The sequence below is a fragment of the Peromyscus eremicus genome, chromosome 10 (genome assembly GCF_949786415.1).
Source record: "Peromyscus eremicus chromosome 10, PerEre_H2_v1, whole genome shotgun sequence".
NCBI classification, from domain to species: domain Eukaryota; kingdom Metazoa; phylum Chordata; class Mammalia; order Rodentia; family Cricetidae; genus Peromyscus; species Peromyscus eremicus.
Genome location: NC_081426.1, coordinates 21,369,132 through 21,388,368, shown reverse-complemented (window position 1 = coordinate 21,388,368; position 19,237 = coordinate 21,369,132). Strand labels below are relative to the sequence as shown.

The window sequence follows — 19,237 nt, the reverse complement described above, 5'->3', positions numbered from 1 at the left end:
CTACAGAACCTTGAGGGAAGGACACTAATGATCCACAGGACACAGTAGCATTCAGTAGCCTGGGCTGATTTAAAAAAAACATATTTCCAACTTCGATGTTCAACTTACAGTGGTTTATGGGGAAGTAGTCCCATCATTAAATCAGGGAACATCTGTATATAAAAACCTCATGATGGTTCTGTTTCTGTGGAAACCCTTATTGACACTCTTTATAACTAAGCTCCCAGCTGCCACCTCCTCTGACCCACACAGCATCTCCTGCTCTGTGGACACAATCCCTTCTCATGGAGTGGCTCATATGTCCTTGTAGACACCCAAGTGCCAAGCAACTTGGCTACTCTGAGAGGAGATGCTACTACCATCTCCCACACTAATGATGCTCATTCTATAGCTGTGAGGCTCAGGCCTCCGGATAAGAAGAAGTTTCGGTCTTTAAAGCCAAATGCTTTTAGGGGGAGCAGTCAGAGTTAAATAGGAATAAAGTCTGAAAAACATGCACTGGCCCCATAGTGCTGTGCTTCCTAACCTTGGGCAGAAGTTGAATTTGGGGGTTCAATGAGCAAAGAATATTCCCCTAAGTGTGAGAACAGCAGGCAGGTGCAGCTTTCTCCAGGTAGAACCTCCTAGAGCCCTGGATAACAGGACAGTGCTGGTGGGCTACTGAGGAGCCAACTGGAAACGCAAAGCTCCCTGATTCAATGTCTTTCCTGGGGCTTCAGTGAATATCACTCACTGGAAAAGGATGAACCTGGATGAACCATTCTAGGTCTCATCCAGCCAATCCTGGGAGTCTGACGCAGTTCCATGGTACAGCCCAGAGCAGGTGATTCTAATAGTTACCACCACAGTGCTGGCTGAAGTCTTGACTTCAAGACTACTTGGTTAAACATCCAAAACTACAGGCTCTTGCTCAGCATGGAGAGCCAGTCAGTTGCTACACCTGAGAGGCAAACACTCAGGAAGTATCAGTCACGTGACTGTGAAAGCAAGCACATTAACACGACATGCAGGTTGTAGGTGATACCATGCTTACGTGAAGCACTTCAGATAACCGTTCTGAGAATGGAGTAAAGGACAGCTGAGTAGAGGCTGGGAAAACAGCCCAGTCAGTAGAGTACTACCCTTCCCAGGCTAGCTAGAGGAACTTGAGCTCAAACCCCAGAACTCACACACAAAAAAGCCCTGCATGGAGGCATGCAGGCATACATCTGAAGTCCCGTCCCTGGGGAAAAGGAGACAGGCAGAGTCCTGGGCTCATTGGCCAGCCAACCAACCTAAGCAGCAAGCTCTAGGGCAGTGAGAGATCCTGCCTCAAAAGCAAAGGTCAAGGCTGGAGAGATGGCTCAGAGGCTAAGAGCACTAACTGCACTTGCGGTAGACTAGAGTTCCCAGCACCCACATGGTGACTTGCAAACACCTGTACTCCAGTCCCAGGGGATGCAGCACCCTCTTCTGACCTACTCAGGCTCAAAGCATGTGTGCACATGCATACACAAGGCAAATGAACATCCATACAGAGAGAATAAGAATATTAAACCTTTTTTAAAATGTCTTTTTAATTGTGAGTGTGTGTGCGTGTGCATGCGTATGTGTGTGTGTGTGTGTGTGTGTGTGTGTGTGTGTGTGTGTGTCAGGGTGGGGGGGGGTGTCTGCAAGAAGAGGGTGTCAGATCCTGGGAGCTGGAGTTACAGGCAGTTATGAGCTACCCAAAGTGGGTGCTTGGGACAGAACTTGGGTCCTCTGAAAGAGCAGAACATGCTCTTAACCTCTGGGCCACCTCTCCAAGCCCCATGTAATAAATATTTAAATAAATTAAACAAAAAGCCAAGATGGACAGCACCTAGGGAACAACACACAGGGTTGACTTATGGCTTCCACTCTGCGTGTGTCTGTACACACACACACACACACACACACACACACACACAGAGAGAGAGAGAGAGAGAGAGAGAGAGAGAGAGAGAGAGGAGAGAGAGAGAGAGAGAGAGAGAGGCAAACTAAAGGAATATATGCAATAAATAAATGCTGGACTACAGTGCTTTTTAGATGGATGCACTTGCTGCCCAGGTAAAGTGAATTGGTAAACCACAATCTATTTGGAGAGAGCAAGTATTTCTAAAGAGCTTAATAACAGACAGGCATGATGGCATGCCTTTAACAGTAGCACTCAAGAGGCAGAGGCAGGCCAGTCTTTGTGAGCAAGGGCCAGCCTGGTCTACTGGTCTACTTGGTAAGTTCCAGGCCAGCCAGACAACACAGTGACACACACACACACACACACACACAGAGAGAGAGAGAGAGAGAGAGAGAGAGAGAGAGAGAGAGAGAGATCCTAGTAACAATGACAGGCTATCATTTCTTAGCCTTCTGCATAGAAACAGGTTTAGGTAGACATCATTCTTGACATCATTCTTGGGTGTTGGAACCACTAAGCTTGCCAGGTTACATGTAGCTAGCCTGGGCTACATACAAGCCTGTCTTAAAACAAAACAAACAAGCCAAAAAATAGAGGGATAAAGTAAATATGTCGAATGATCAAGAAAAAGTTAATGAATTAAAATGAAGGGTACACAAGAGTTCACATCTTAGTCTTTGGGGTTTTCTAAAACTATGAACATTTCCAAAAAACGAAAAACAAAAAAGGGCGAGAATAGCATTGACTAAGCTAGTCTGCTCTTCGCTGCAGCCTCCTTTTTGCTTGACACTAAATCCAGATGCGGCGAATGGCAAGTTCTCAGAAGGAGCGGAAAAGCTAAAGCACCAAGCCACCGCCTGGGACAGGCAATGTCCACCTCCATGGCATCAAGCAGACAGTGACCTGGTCAGAGTGTGTGAGTTAGAAGGAAGCAGGGCTTGGTGTGTTGAGACCATGATGGGGGAGGAGTGTCCCTTGATCTTCAGTCCTCAGGATGCCACCTTGACACATTAGGTAATGGGAGGACCATTAAGCCCCAGTCCTCAGGATACACATGACCCTTCTGTGACAGGGAGATTCCCCTGACCCCTGGGGAAAGGTGGTATCCCCAAAGATTCCCTGCCCTCACACCCTGGCTGTCTTGCTCAGGGCAGGCCCTCAGTATCTACCTCAGAAAGATGGGTGAGAAGGCCAACACTGTACAGTTGGTCAGTAAAACAGGTGACTGGCTTGACTTGACCCTGTGGTCCAAATGCCACGCCACTGGCTGAAGACAGAGACCTGAGACAGAGCCAATGGGAGTCAGGGCAGTAGTAGGTCACTCCTACCATCATCTATCACAAGCCCCATGTCAGCTTCTGGACATTCAAGGACACTCAAAGGGAACCATGAAAACGGCAGAGATCTCAATTATCATCCCATGGAGCTTTTCAGCAGCCGTGGGGCCATAGAACATAGAAGCAGGGGCGGGATGCATTACTAGCAGAACTAGGGGCCACGCTGCCCTGTCCCGAAAGGTAAGAACGGCTCAAAGAGCATCCAGGTGATTCTGCAGCCTCCAAGCTCCTTGTAAGAGTCTTTGCTGATGTTTACAGCCACAGGTACCTCAGCAAGGCCGGTCCCTGGAGCATCCCTGGCAGCTTCCTACTCTCTGCCCTGGCTTAGTCTTTGAGAACTTGATGGATCACGGAAGTCACAACACAGGGAAAGGCCGGTTATCAGGAAACCTAAGCCTTCAGGCCCCCGAGGGAGAGAAGGCAGCCAGCAAGTGGGTGAATCAGCAGCAGGCATCAGCCGCAGGAGAAACAGGGACCCAAGCCCTGGCCCTGTGAGCCACAGCCAGCAACCAGGGATTTCAGGAGAACTCAGTACAGCCAAGGAGGCCTGGGTCTGAGAAGAGCTGCACCCGGCAGCTCTTACTGGGTCTGTCCAAGTGTGGGCAACTATGTGACCCCCGTAGCAGTGGCCAGCTATGGACTTCTGGTTTAGGAGGGAGGGCTCAAGGTGTCTGGGGCACAACCACGTAAGGGAATAAGGAGTGGAGAGAGTTCAAGAACAAAGACGGAAACAAATGAATCTGAAGGTTCACGACCTCTCAACAATAATGTCTGTGGCTCCCTCCACGCCAAGGTACAGGTCTGCCATTCACCCCCACCAGCTCTAGGTGGTCCAACTGCCACTGATCCACAGTTTTTCGCACAGGCAGCCACAGAACAGTGTGTAATGGAAACCCAGGCAGAAGCTGGGAGCTCTGAGCACGTGACAGCATGGCAGTCATGTGCTTGCCCCTGGGTCAAGGCCTTGCCCAGCTGATCGGCACAGTGGCCCTGAAGAGGCTGTATCCTCTGATAAAGGTCAACTGGATCAAGCGAGGAGGGGATACTGGGACATGCTATCTCCCACTCACCACAGGGGGTGCACGTAGGCCACAATGTGGACAGGACCACCCGCTGTCACCTCACCCACTTCTCAGGAACCAGTGTCTTCATTATACAGATCCAAAAATCTCTGCAAAATTCCACGGTATGTGTGGTCCTGAATCCAGGATCCAAGAACATGATTCGGGTAGCCTCAACAGAACTCGGATAAGTGTGTGGGGAGACCCCGGATTCACAAGCCAGTTCTCCTGGATGCCTGGCATCTTTGGAGGACAGAATCTTCCCTTAAATGTTAAACAAGAGGTCACACATTTACTGGTGGGTCTGTGTTAAGACTGGAACTCATTCTGACATGAAGACAAAGGAAATAATTCTTGCCATTTTACTGTATGGATCTCAGGGAAACTGCCCCCCCCCCCATCCAGAAAGAACAATTCTTTTGTGCTACCAGCATAGTTCAGTACTGGCTTTGTATCTGCAGTTCACAGCAGGGAGCCTGACAGGCATTCCACCCAGGGATTTGCCATCAACTTTCACTAAGACGGTAACTGGAAACGTGGCTTATTTCCAAGAAAGTAACGCCAGGCTAGATTCCCCAAGTCTGTAAAAAGTACAAATTACTCTTTTGAATGGTAAAGACATATACACGGCAAGGCAAAACTCCAGGAAAGAAATCATGACCCTGGAAACATTAATGAAACCCTGGGAAAATGTGAAAGTTTGTGCTCACCCCCGCCCCCACCCTGTCCCTTCTCACAAAGATAAGCTAGAATGCTCCCAGCTAGTCACAGAACCACTGGCATCCCACACACACTCACGCCAAGCATGTGGGCATCAGACAAGGCTAAAACAAAGCCCCTGAGTCAGGTAATGCCTGGCCCAAGGACGCAAAGCTATCTCTTAACTCCTTCCAAAACTCTTATCACGTTGAAAAAAAAAAGAGCCCATGGCCTTGGTTCTTGTCCTTGGAGTTCAAATTTCAGTGACGAGTGAGAGATCAAACATGTTACCACCCACTTCTCAGGGTATATTAGAAGGAGGGCACGGCTACTTCAGGCTCAGGACATAAGCATGCAGATTCGTGACAGCCAGCATGTCTGCTTAGGCCATCCTGGAGGGGACAAGGCCTTGCAGCCAAGCCAGCCTGACCAGTCAGGGGGCGGGAACTGGCATGAGGCCACTGGCCTTCTTATAAAAGGCCTCTTTGGGCCCCGAGCTCTCCCCAAGAGGAAATCACATCAGAGGAAAGAAAGGCCACAGGTGTGCCCTTCGCCTTTCATTTAGGAAGGCCCTGGGGTGCACAACCAGACGACCCCTAACCGCTCAGCAAGGCCCTCATTACTGACAGGCCTTCAGCATCCTTTCAGAGGAGTCTGAATGAGGACAGTCCCAAAACCACCTGGCTGCACAGGACAGAGGCAGGTGTGTCTGCCACCTTGCTCCTGCAAAGTCTCTCCTGCTCCATCTCACCCCCCAGAACAAATAGGCCGGGCCAGTTTGTCCCCAGCAGCTCCAGGCCGAGGCCCTCCTCTTATTTGCACAGAACCATCTGGCACCACAGGAACCAGAGAACTGAGGTTCCCAGGGCACGTGGGTCTGACGACAGGCAGAGCAAGGCGGAAACAAGGAAAGGACAGACAGTAATTCCAGAGGATAAAGGGACCCGGGACAATGGAGATCACAGTCAGCCAAAAGTCTCTGTCAGCTCGGCCCCACTCACCCTCCCAGCTCATCCTGGCACGGGGAACCGAAGCTCAGTCTGTCTGGAGCTGGGCTGGGCTGGCAGTGGATGTGCAGCTGAATTCAGAGAGGCCCCGGCTGGACGTTTACCAGCAGCCCCAGCCACAAACACCCACAGAGTCAAAGTCAGCACTAACGCTCCAGCGCATGTCCAGCTCCACCAGAGCACAGCTGGTCACAGGTGTCTGAGTTCACCCAGGAAGCCCAAGAAACCAGGACAACTAGTCTGTGTTCAGGCTGGGAAGGAAGGCAGAACCTGGAGAAAGGACTACAAGCCACAGGGGGCCACATCACAGACTTCGCTCAGGCTCCCTGTAAAATTAGAGGGCACCCAGCTATACAACCAGCAGTAGCCAAAGAGGACTTGGGGTTTTTCAGGAGGAAGCATGGACAAGAACCACTTAGCAATCAGCCCTGAAGTTGAGGGACCAGGCTAGTTTGGTCATCACCCTGAGCATCGTGTGAAGCCATTTCAGCCACCCATGTAAAGATAGCAGGAGTATGGGACACACTTAGGATGGATAGGCAGTTTTGGGCAAATCATCAGTGCGATGACTGCACATGCGCTGTGCTTCTAACACGGCACCTCTGAAGAAGACAGGAGGAGGGCAGCGATGATGTGCCGCGGCGTGAGTCTTACAGCGTGAGGAGAACCGTGCGCCCTCAATCATTCTGTCCATTTTATCATTGCTAACAGAATGCCTCCAAAGAGCAGTACGTGTATGTTCATGACCCATTTTTCCTACTAAAATAGAGGTGGGGGTGGGGAAGTGGGGGGTTGAAAGAATGAGACAAATAATTCTAATGTGTTGCTGGGTACTCATCGGCTCAATTTCTTAATCGTTATGAGCTGGTTAAAATTACACTCTTGCTAGAGGAAAATGAGAAAGGTCTCTGAGGAACCTACAAGGAAATTGGGGTGCTTTGGAGAAGAAATGAGGCTATGTACTGCAGTGCAGCGGTGCGTCGTGGACCCACAGGGCCAGGGGTCGCTACTGTAATTTGGGTACAGTTTGGGGTGTCCCCCAAAAGGGTCACACGCTAGGACCTTGATCCTCTGTGTGGAGGTAGTTAGAGATAGGATGTATCTATAGAGCCCAATAGAAGGTGGCATATTCGAAGTTGTCTGCGTATCAGAAGTTGTCATAGTTATTCTCAGCTGCAGAGTAGAGGGTGGCTAGCTCACTGGGGAAAACGACATGGAAACTTGAAGGTAGGTCTCATGGGATCCCGGGCCATCAGAGAATAGCTGTGAATCACAAACGGGCTTCCTGTTTGAAGACGTGAGCCTTCTCCCAACTGTGTTCCCACCATTGTGCCGCCACCCTCCGTCAGCCCCTCACCAGAGCCTAAGGAGTATTAGACACACAAGCTCCAAAACTGCTTTGCCAAACAAAGACAACCTGCCTCGGGTGTTTTGTTATAGTAACTCTCAATTGGCTAACACCTCCCTACCTGTCCTTCCTTAGGAAAAGGGCCAGGACCTAAATACTAGAGTCCACCCTGTCCTGCCTGCCACTCTTCCCACGTGCCAGCCATCCCTTCTGCTTTCTTTACTGTGGGAACATGACAGGAACCAGGCTTTCCAGAAGCCAGCAGGATGATACCTGTCTTGGCTTTGCAGCCTGTACTCTGGGATCTGCCCCTCCCTGAAGATCCCTCATGACCACCTTCTCTAAGGTCCCACCGCCACCCCACCATCCCCCTACCCCCGAGATTGTTGGGTACTGGTGGAAATTTGCAGGCTCCATTACTGCAAACACTGTGGGGGAGCTGCTCTGTGCTCCCCCTCACCTCACCCCCCTAGCTGATGAACAGAATCCTCATCCTGAGTCTTCCCCATTCTCCTTGGCCTTCTGCAGTTTCCCTTGGCTACTCTAGGTGGTTGCCCCTGGGGACTTCATCTTCGATGTCCCTGCACCCGTGTGGCCTCATCTCCTTCAACATCTCCTTGGAAAGAAGCCAGAGCTGACCACCCGTGTAGATCAGCTCTCTCCCTCTCTCCCTAGGGCCCACATTCCCACCTGCCTCAGGAGTCTAGAAGAAGCTGGTGACATGAGGTCCAGTGTCCCTCCTCCTTCCAAAACCTGACCAATCATGGCAATGCTCATGCTGGGAAAGGTGGCGGTAACTCTGGTGCAGTGTGTTCCAAGGGGGACGGGAGTCCATTTGTTGACACTCCTGACTTGGAATTGTGAATGCATTCTTAGAGGGTAAAAATTAACCAGCACCAGCCATGAGAGTGTTATGTTTGTGCTCTTGCTGGTGGTCCCAGCGAGCTCCTCATACAGATCAGAAAAGCTGCCTCCTCCCAGCGACTCAGGGGCCTCCAGCGCCATGCAAGGGAGCCAAACCAGAGCAAGCTAGGCTCTGCCTCATTCCCTCCAAATCTCGGCTGAGGTAACCCTGTGTAATTGCACTCATAGATCATAAGTGCTGGCATGTGGTTCCCAGACTGAACCATTTATCCAAATTAAAACCATTCTCCTGAAACAAAGTCAGACCTTTTTAATTGAAAATAAAACTGAGCAGCCCTGAAGGTGCTTGTTTGGGCTCTCTCTCTCCCCCCCCCTCCTCCTCTTCTCTCTCTCCCCCCCTCCTCTTCTCTCTCTCCCCTCCCCTCTTCTCTCTCTCCCCCCTCTTCTCTTCTCTCCCCCTCTCTTCCTCTCCTCTCTCTCTCCTCTCTCCCCTCTCTCTGTCTCTCTGTCTCTCTCCTCTCTCTCCCCTCTCTGTCTCTCTGTCTCTCTCTCCTCTCTTTCCCCTCTTTCTCTCTCTCTCTCTGTCTCTCTCCTCTCTCCTCTTCCCCTCTCTCTCCCCCTCTCCCCTCTGTCTCTCTCCCCCCTCTCTCTCTCTCTCTGTCTCTCTCCTCTCTCCCCTCTCTCCCCTCTCTCTGTCTCTCTCTCCTCTCTCTGTCTCTCTCTTCCCCTCTCTCTCCTCTCTCCCCCTCTCCCCTCTGTCTCTCTCTCCCCTCTCTCTGTCTCTCTCCTCTCTCTCCTCTCTCTCTCCTCTCTCCTCCCCCCTCCTCTCTCTCTGTCTCTCTCCCCTCTCTCTGTCTCTCTCTCCTCTCTCTGTCTCTCTCCTCTCTCTCAATGAAAGTCAAGCTTCCCTCTTTCTCATTCCATCAATCACCAAGTTTACGCAATCTGTCAAAGCAGGTTGGTGAAAAGCCTGCCGATCCTTGTCCTGCAGGCCTGGGTTACCCTGCAGATGCCAACCAAGAGCTTGAGGACAGTGGGTAGACTCTGAGAAGCCTGTGGTCATTTAGTGTTTTAGCTGCAGTTTGGCCAGGGCGGTTGCTTCTGGGTGTCTAACAGAAGAACAAAAAGCAGGGACAGCAGGCCATGTCCACAGTAGCATTCTCTCTCATCACCCAAAGGTGGAAGCAGTTTTAGTGCCATTACCTAACAACTGGACCAGTAAGACAGGGTGGATCCACAATGGAGTACTACTAAGCCTGAAAAAGGAAGGAATGGAGGGAGAGAAGGAAGGAGGGAAAGCTGAAGAAATGCACTATAACACAGATGATCCTTCAAGGCATTATGCTATGGGGAATAAGCTAGTCACAGAATTGCTGGATGGTTCCACTCACAGGAGGACCACAGAACATGGAGACAGAAAGAAGAGCGGCAGTTGCCAGTAACTAGGGGAGAGAAACGGGCTAAGGTCGTTTTGCAAGATGCAGAGTTCTGGAGACCCACAGTGCAGATGGTTGCACAACTGGGAAGCACTGAGCTATACACTTTTAATGGTTAAAACGTTAACATTTACATCTCACGGGGTTTCTCACAACAACAGTTCTTTTACCTCAACCCATTAGAAAGCTTCCCAGGAACATGGCTAGCTCGTATCTGCCCCGAAATCTATGTGCAAAGACACACACCAGTCAGGAGCAGCAGACAAATAGCTAAGCCCCACTAACCACGGTACACACGCCGAGAGTCAACAGCAGTCCTGTTTATGGAGCTATTTTCAGACTGGAAACTGCTTAAGCTGCTGTACAGTGTTTTTCAATGCAGGATATAAAATGGAACACATCGAAGGAGCTGAGCTCGGTCAATTCAAAAAGTACAGGAAACAAGGCTCCCACAAACAGACTCCGGAGCTGCTGTGACTTGCATCTTAAGCATCCCTACAAGGGCCCAACGTTTTAAAGGGTCAGTCTCCAGACTGTGGCACTATTAGGAGCGGGTAGAACCTTCAGGGGACTGAGGTGAGGAAGTTAGGTCATGAGGGGTTTGTCCTGGAAGGGGGGGATATTGGGACCCTTTGGGGACCCTTTCTCTTTGGCTGTTTCCAGGTTACCAGAATGGAACTCCCTATCATGATGCTGCTCCCCGGCCACAGGCCTAAAAGCAAAGAAGCCAACTGACCATGGGCCAAACTCTGTGACAGCATAATCCAAAATAAAATGCCCCCTCCCTGGCACAGATGTTCTTGGGTGTGTTGTCACAATGACAGACAGCTGACTGACAGAGGACAGTGAACCAGCTTCCTTAGCATTTTTCTAACCTTACCAAAGTCAAGTTTTACAGAACCTTATCAAAAAAAAGAAAGAAAGAAAGAAAAAGAAAAAAAAAAGCAGCTAGAAGACAAAAACACAGCTATTACCTCAAGAGTAAAAAACTCAGGACTAGGCCGGGCGGTGGTGGCGCACGCCTTTAATCCCAGCACTCGGGAGGCAGAGCCAGGCGGATCTCTGTGAGTTCGAGGCCAGCCTGGGCTATCAAGTGAGTTCCAGGAAAGGCGCAACGCTACACAGAGAAACCCTGTCTCGAAAAACCTAAAAAAAAAAAAAAAAAAAAAAAAAACTCAGGACAACACATTCCCAACCAGGCCCCGAGTGCCCCCCCAGCCCCCACCCATGCACAAAGCCCGCCTTTCCTCTACTGCTGAGCACCTGACTCTACAGGTGTCTCTGGAGGACTCACACTGGACACTCCTGCCTCCCTCAGCTGTCACTCTGACCTCCCTGTGCAAAGCAGTCTCCCCTTCCAGACAGGGATCTGATAACACACCCCAAACCAGGAAGCCCTTCCAGCAGCAAGCAGGGAGCTTTTCAGACCCATTGGGCACAGGGAATTTAGCAGGACCCAAGGAGTATTGGACCTGAAGCTAGCAAGCACCAAGAGCCACAGTCACACAGGACCCTGCCCTGCCTGGGGTGCCTGGACTTCAGGAGACGGCTGTTGAAGCCTGGGGTTTTACTTCAGGTTTCTGAGGTGCCAGAGGCTGATCTGTTTAGTTCTCTGTGCACTTTTCTGATCGACTTTCAAAATGGCCAGTACAGTGTGGGTGAGTAAGGAAGCCTCTAAGGAAGGTGATGGATTACCAAAGTAGAGAGGAACGCCAGGACCAGGCCGAGGGAGGCCTTTGTTCTGGAAGGAATGTGCACAGGCTCAGACACCCTGGCTAATGGCCCAGTGTGGCCCCAGGGCTGCCCGCCCGCCCGCCGGCAGGCCAGATGTGGGCCTGCACAGTTTATTGTGGGCCCACAGTGAGGCTGCAAACTGCAGCTGTGCTTTAAAGTAATGAGGAGGGCCGGGATTCCTGAACCCTCTGGCGGGAAATAACAGGCTCCTGTGAGCCTGGAGCAGGCCCGGCTCTCCCGTAAAGAGAGAAGCAACCTACAGGGCCCTGCCCACAATTCCAGAGTGATTTCTTTTTATCTCCCAACTACTGGATTCTGATACATTAAAAACACCGGGACTTGGTCCCTGTTTCTCATAACAGTTCCATTAAAAAAAAAAAAAAAAAAAAAAACTCCACACAAGGGCTGGAGAGATGGCTCAGTCATTAAGGCACTCACTTTTGCAAGGGATCTGAGTTCTGTTCCAATCCCCACACTGTGGCTCACAACCACATGGCTGTGGCAAGCACATGGTGCACATAAATACATGCTGGCAAACACTCATACATAAAAAAATAAAATAGGTATTTTAAAATAAGTAAATAAATACAATCTACACATGAGGCATCACATCACACAGTCTGCTAGGGAGGCAATACTGTCATCTATGTGGAAGTATCCCCTGGTCTATGGAGTGTGGCTTGCCTGTCAGTCATTAGCAGGCACCTAGGTTAAAGCTTCCTGGACCCTCCTTGGGCAGCTGTGATCAGAATTTCCAAAGATATCTTCTAATACCTTTGAAACAGAAACAAGGCCAGGCTGGATGGGTGTGTGGCTGTGATTATCTCTCTCCAAAGAGAAAAGGAAGAGGAAGAGCCGGTAACTTAATGTGCCATAATTAGAGCAGAAAGGAAGGAAGAGAAGATGTAAGGAAAAGCTGGCCTTGGTGTCTGAGGAAGCAGCTGGGAGTGGAGTTCTGGCATGAGCAGCTGAGCCAGGCTGGTCCGTTCAAGCAGGGTGAGGCAGCCCTCCCAGGGGCTGAGGGAGTCCCTCCTCTGAGCCAGCACAGCAAGAACTGCAGACACTGGACTCACGGAGAACACACCATTCCACGGTGTGGGCAGATTGCTTACACTCACTAACACTTGCCGGCTCTTCCAGAAAATGGAGAAAATCAGCATAGAAAAGCAGACTGTGGGCAGAGGGAGAACCCAGCATAAGCCACAAACACTGGGGGATGAGGTACACCCCAGTTGGGGTGGACACAGAGATAAAGGTCCAAAATCTGTTGGCTGATGCCTCTAAAGATCCTGAACTATCCTGGACAGGTACTCCATAGGGGAAACTTTTCCAGATCACTGGCTAACTCTTTCAGCATAATATTTCACTAAAGTTACCCATTTGAGACAAAATACATTAAAGGTAGCTTACTGCTCTCTTTTTAAATGATCAGTATATCTTTTAGGAATCTATAGATCATTATAATTATCTTCAAGAATTGCTACTTTGGCCAGGCGGTGGTGGCGCACGCCTTTAATCCCAGCATTCGGGAAGCAGAGGCAGGCGGATCTCTGTGAGTTCGAGGCCAGCCTGGTCTCCAAAGTGAGTTCCAGAAAGGCGCAAAGCTACACCAAGAAACCCTGTCTCGAAAAAACAACAACAACAACAAAAAAAAAGAATTGCTACTTTGGGCCGGCAAGATGGCTCAGGAGGTAAGAGTGTTTGCCTGATGACCTGAGATCAATCCCTGGAACCTACATGGTGGAAGAAGAGAACTGACTTCACCACGTTGTCCACTGGCCTTCCCACACAAGCCACAAAACACATGGGTATGCACACGCTCACACACACATACACACACACACACACACACACACACACACACACACCCCTCATACAGAATAAGTAAGAAAATAAATAAATGTAAAAAGTTAAAAAAAAATGCGCCCCTTCCTGACACACTAGCGAATCCTGAGGCCTATTAACTTGTGCTATCTTTCATCTCCTAAGCAAGATGGCCCCAATCATTGATTCCTCTTTCTTCACTGGCTTCCTCGTGTGTGGTAAAGGCAGTCCCCACTGGGCATCTGTGCTACCACATGAGGAACCCTAAACATGGCTATGCTGGGGACAGGTACAACAGAGGAACCAGAACCAGGAATGGTACTTCATGTCTGTAATTCCAGCTCTTTGGGAGGCCAAGGCAGCAGAATCATCGAGAAATCCAAGGCTACTTGAGCTATGTAGCAAGATCCCACCTCAAAAAATAAATATAAACAAAATAGGTGCCTTGGACATTCTCTGAGAACGCAGTGAGCCATACAACAGTCTGTGCCGCAGGAAGACCTGAAACAAAGTCTTCTGAGGACCACCCCGGGGAGTCTGAGGTCAGCACATGTCCCTCACCACAACAGCAAACATGCCCAAAACACTTGTGATGCAAAAACTTCAAAAGAAAGTTCCAAGAAACTTGGGAATGTGTGCCTTCTACTTTTACAAGAAACAGGAATCAAGAGAATCAATGTCCCCGTCCCTAAGCCGCACTCAGCAAACTATACATGCATGGAACACAGGGGCAGGTATGACAAAATACGATCCCCAACTTGTGCTCACTCTAAGAGAATGGATGTGTGCATCTTGTCTTGGGATGTACTTATTTAATTTCTACTGTAGTCCTGGCGATTGAACCCAAGCTCTCACAGGCTACACAAGTGCTCCACCAAAAGATACACCCCGTTCTTGGGGGTTTGGAAATGAAGTTCATACTTCTCACCTACAGCAAGGAATTTAAACACTACTCCCACATGGAGACTCCAATGAGGATATATCTGCTTCACTATATGCATTAGAAGTAACTGCACTCTGGCTGATAATACTCTCTATACTCTGAGAAGCGAAGGGTGGCTATCAGTTTACCAAATACCCACTTAAAAGCAGCTAACCTAATCCCCTTATTCTAGACAAGGAGAAATGGCAGCAGAGGACTCTGAGTAGATGAGGCTCACTCTATGTCACTAGGTCACTGTTAGCAGGTTTCTTTTCTAGGTGAGCTGAAGACCCACCTGTTCCCCGTTGCTTTTGAGGGTCCTATAAGAAGGAGGGCCAGGGTCAGTGCACGTTTTAAAGAACTTTTGCCTCAACCCAACAGGTCCATCCAAACCCACCAGACTCCACCCAGCCGCAAAACAAGAGAACGTACGGTAAGCCGTCTATCGGAGCCCTAGTGTGGAGTCCTTGGCAAGGATGCAGCTGAGGCACTCAGTGGGCAATGCCTCTGACCACCTGGTTGGTGGCCTGGTCCTGTAAAGAGCATTCTGTTTGCAAAAAGAAAAACCAAGAGCTTTTGCTAGTAGCATCCAGCCCTCCCCATGTCCAAGTTCAAACACAAGGTCAGCACAGGCTTCCCTTGCACATATCCTTCGCTTACAGTAGACTGATTCTAAGCAAGAAACTGCAAAGCCAGGGGCAGGTCGCCAGCAGACAGACCACTAGTAGCTCCAGGGCTTTTGAAATTTACTTGTAATTTTCCTCTTCTTGTGTCCTGGGCAGACAGAAGCCACGACTGCCAGACAGAGGCTCAAATATCTGCCTCCTTTGGTACCTTCCACTCCATCTTCTTTTGTTATGGCCTCCTTCCCAGGTTATAGCTACGGCACATGCAACAACTCCTTTAGCATCTCCTGTAGCATAGTAACATATTTTGACCTTGTGAACTTTACCTACGGAGTCAACACTTGCAAGTAACTCAATTTCAAAGCACAACAGGCCAGAGAGACACTTTGTAAAAAGCTAATCAATTTGCATTCAGAAGCATGACACTCCCTGAAGCAACTACTTTTCTATCTTCTTAGTGGTTATGGTTTGTAGAGAAATAACTCAGCTGCCGCCCAATAGCTTTAGCAGCCTCAGTGGAGGAGCTGGCCTCAGTGGAGGAAGCACTCTCTGAACAAGTTCAAATCCATTTGACAGAGGAGCAGTGGCAGCCCACCTGCAGGAGGGGGAGCACAGAGGCCAGGCGCAGAGCCCAGGCGCGTTCTCCCATAATCCCAGCCACCCCACCACATTTCAACATCATGAGCAGGACACTTGGCATTTCTTTGCCCATCTGCAAAATGGTGTGATACTCCCACTTCCGTCTTTTTTCCAAGAGTCACTTGGGTGAAATAAAATGAATTTTCATGCAAAGAGTTTTGTACACTTCAGCCCTCAGTTTTTATGACCCTTCTATCACTCTGGGGGGTCACCATGACTTTGTCTGAGGTATGGCTTCTTGCCAATTACCCCAGTTAGCTCCCCAGGACCCAGCAAATGCACCTCCTTGCACACACACACACACACACACACACACACACACACAAACACACACACATAGACACTCTGTAATACCCTCACTCCAACTCCTGGCCTAGCCTCCTCCAGCTGCAGCCGACCCCACCCCCTTCCCAGCCCTCAAGGTCTCAGCACAGAAAAGCCTTTCTTAATACTTGTTGATTGATTTGCAAATATAACCTCATAGGCCCCAAAGAGGGAGGCACCAGACTCACAAGGACACTCAAATCTCATTTGAAAGGCAAAGAACTAAAAACACTTTTTAAAAAGAATGAATACGAACTGACCAAAGCCTCAAGGAAATGTACCAAAATGTCAAACGAGCTATACAGTATTAAGACAGTGACTTCTGTATTCCTAGTTTGGAGCGTGTCTTTAAAGTTCCATTTGGGGCGGGAAGTACATCTCAGAAAACAAAAGTTGGAGTGGGCTGTGATGGAGCCTGGGGCGTCCTAATCAGTTGTGATCACCCTCGACAGTTCGGTCCGACGGCCTCACGCCCCAGAGGGAACTTTTTGTGTTCAGTCACGCTAGAGTCCGGATCACCTGCTGGCACCGGCCAGAATGCCATGGGGGAAGGAAGGAGCTCAGGGTCTCTTCCCGCAGCATGGATTCTCAAGTCAGTTCAAACGAACGTCCTCTGGGGCAGAATACAGCACTGTACAGAGACCCTGGGACCCGGGACCCTCCCTCTTACTTGTCAGCTACAGCGCCCGCATGCTAGGAGGCACGTGCCACAGGTGGCCCCCAGGCCTGCGCCTGCACCCGGACGCCAGTGGGTGGGAAAAGGCGCGATGGGACCCCTGCCTCCCAAGCAACCGAAAGGAAAGCAAAAGAGGCGCACAGGGCACTTGCCTGGAAAGGGCGGGAGTAAAGTCCTGAGATATCCCTTCGCAGCCCCAAGCGGCTCTCCGTCGCCCCGTCCCTAACTGTCTCAGGGAGCAAAGTCCGCTGGGCCGTAGTGGTGATAGAGCTGCTCCGCCCCCGCCCGCCTAGCACGGCGCCCGGCGCCGCGGCCCGGACCCTACCGGCCCGCGCCCCAGCCGCGTCCCAAGCCCTGCTCAGCTCTGGCAAGCCGGACCGCGCCGCGTCCTTTCCCGGGGACTTGGCTGAGCCCCAGTCCCCGGATCGCCGCAGATCCCGTGGCCATCCCCAGTCCTGGGTCCCGAATGCCCTTCCCGGGTGCCCCCCGCGCCCTGTCCCCGCACCCTCAACTGTCTCCGTGCCCAGATCTGGTGCCTGCTTGTCTGCGTCCCAGCTCTAAGACCCCCCCACTCCCAGGCTCTGAAACCCAAGCAGGGCCCCAAACAAAGAGTGTGGCGGCGCGTGGCCGCCCCTGCCCCGCTCCCGGCCCGGGTACCTGGGCGAACCCGCAGCGCGGTCCGGCGGGGCGATGGCCGAAGCGAGGCTGGGCTCCGAGCTGCTCGCGGGCGGGCCTGTCCTCCTGGCTGGCGGCCCGCGTCCGCCGCAGGGCCCCCTCGAGGCGGCTCGGGCAATCGCCACGGACCGCCCGCTCACCGGGGCCCTGCCGGTCACCTGGTCTCATCACCCTAACAATGTCCTGCGCTTCCAGGGACTGTATCCCCCCGCAGGGTTCCAGAACAGGATGAGCTTTTAAAACACCCTCCCACCTCACTGGCCTCCCTAAGCACCTCGGGGGCTCCAGTATTCTAGAGGCTCATCAGTTCCAAGTGCACCTGGAGAGGGAGGTTCGAGTCCCATTCCTGCAAAACCAGTTTATTCTTTCATTCAGTGTGCCTAAGTGTTATGCCTGCCGGGAAAAAGACCTACAGTACCCTCCTGTGGCTTATTACCTAGCGGGGCCTACGCTTATGTAGAGCAGCAGTCTTTACAGGGCAGCTCGGGATGCTTCAACAGCCCCTGAAAGGACCTAAATTCACCCGGGGGCGGAGGCAGGGGCTGACTAGAAGTCGCTTGACTTTTAAAGCAAACCTAGCAGGAGAGAGCAAGGTTGAGGCAAGCCAGAAACACAGAAGATCCCCTGAACAGCCTTTCTCAGATGAGGGCATACCAACAGACTGTCCCTATCCATCCCTAAGATTCAGATGGCTGGGCCTCTGTCCCAGTTTTCTCATTGTGAACTATAGGGAAGGGACATGTTATTTTACAGTCTCTCTAAAACTTACACAGAATGAGAAATGCATTACCTCTCCCTGGAGTTCACAAAGGAATTTTCATCAGTTTTAAGTGGATACCAGTAGCTCTTGATATCTCTGGTACTGTTCCGGGAACACGCTCAGGGTAGCCTTACAAAAGAGGGCAAAAATTGTATCTCCCTGGCACAGCAACTCTCTGAGAGTCCTACCTGGGCCAGCTAAAGACACTGCCTGATGCCAAGGTAGCAAGAACTGTCCTTCTTGCCCAATTGTGCCTTCAAGGAAAACCAGGCATGTCAGGAATGGTGGAAAAGCAGAGCAGGGAAAATTACACCTGGTAATTAATTCTGTTTTCAGTGCAGCCTTCAGAAACATTGAAGCCCTGGATCCAAAGCCAGCCTGCCAAACCCCAACCCCGTTTCATCATTGAGAATCTGGAGCCTGGGCCACACTGTTTACCCTCCAGCAGGCAAAGAGGTATGAGACCTTCATGGTTTGGGAAGGCTATGCCTACCCCTGAAGCTCTGGGAAATAGCAACATTGGGAGAAGGGTCTGGTCACTAGTTCCCTGAGGCAAAAGCTTCCTGGAGACTGAGCCACCGGCCCTGAGGAATGAAGCAGGTATTTCCCTGCCTCTAGGAGTCCAAGAGGTCATGGACGAGGCACAGAGTGCTTGGAAATGAGCCTTTAGAGGGGGATAGGGCAGTGGTCACATTCATTCTGCCACACATGGGGGTGAGGCAGGGACTGTTACTTTGCCCTTTGAACTGGTAAGGAAACACCCCGAAATCCTACCTACCTTGACAAAGGTAAACCAACTGATAGGGATCAAAGCATTATAAGGTAAGGACCCCCAGACTCTGCAGATTCTGTGCTATGCTCTCAGGCTTTTACCAGCGGCATACTCACTCTATCCCTCCTATGTATGAGTCATTGGGTTGCCTTGCCTGAGCCCTGCTGCCTGAAGGACTCCATGAATTAACTCCACAAGGTGTTAAGACCACTCCTGATAAGGACTAATGCTGAAAGGGTGTGTGATAGCTCAGAATGAGGAAGACCCCCGGCAAGCCTGGGGTTCTCCATCCCTCTGGCAGGAGTCTTTCCTAAGCTCTCCCTACTGTTACCCTTATCCAAGATAAAATAGTCCCTGCCCCTGTCCCTGCCCCTCACTGCTGGGGTAGTTCCAGTGGGAGGGTGGGTACCCTAACTAGACCCTTGTTTCTGGAACAGTGACGTGGGAGCCAGTGCATGTAATGTCCATTGTTACGTTCAATACTAGTGTTTAAAAAAAAATTGTAAAGAGAAGCTGGACCATGGTATCCCTGAGTACTCCACATCAGGCTGGCCAGGCTGTCTGCAGCTCCCTAATTCCTGCATCTTGTCTACAGATTGAATAAAGGAACCTCAGGAT

The 19,237-nt window shown here is 50.7% G+C and overlaps 1 protein-coding gene across 1 annotated transcript in view; it reads right to left on the bottom strand.

Moving 5' to 3' along the window:
- LOC131920872 (tensin-1-like) overlaps positions 1-17,255 on the bottom strand; it is a 75,697-nt gene extending 58,442 nt beyond the window's left edge. The window contains exon 1 of the mRNA XM_059275336.1: positions 17,070-17,255. Coding sequence (XP_059131319.1) covers positions 17,070-17,255 — 186 coding nt within the window. The remainder of the gene's footprint in view (positions 1-17,069) is intronic.
- Positions 17,256-19,237: the final 1,982 nt, after the last annotated feature.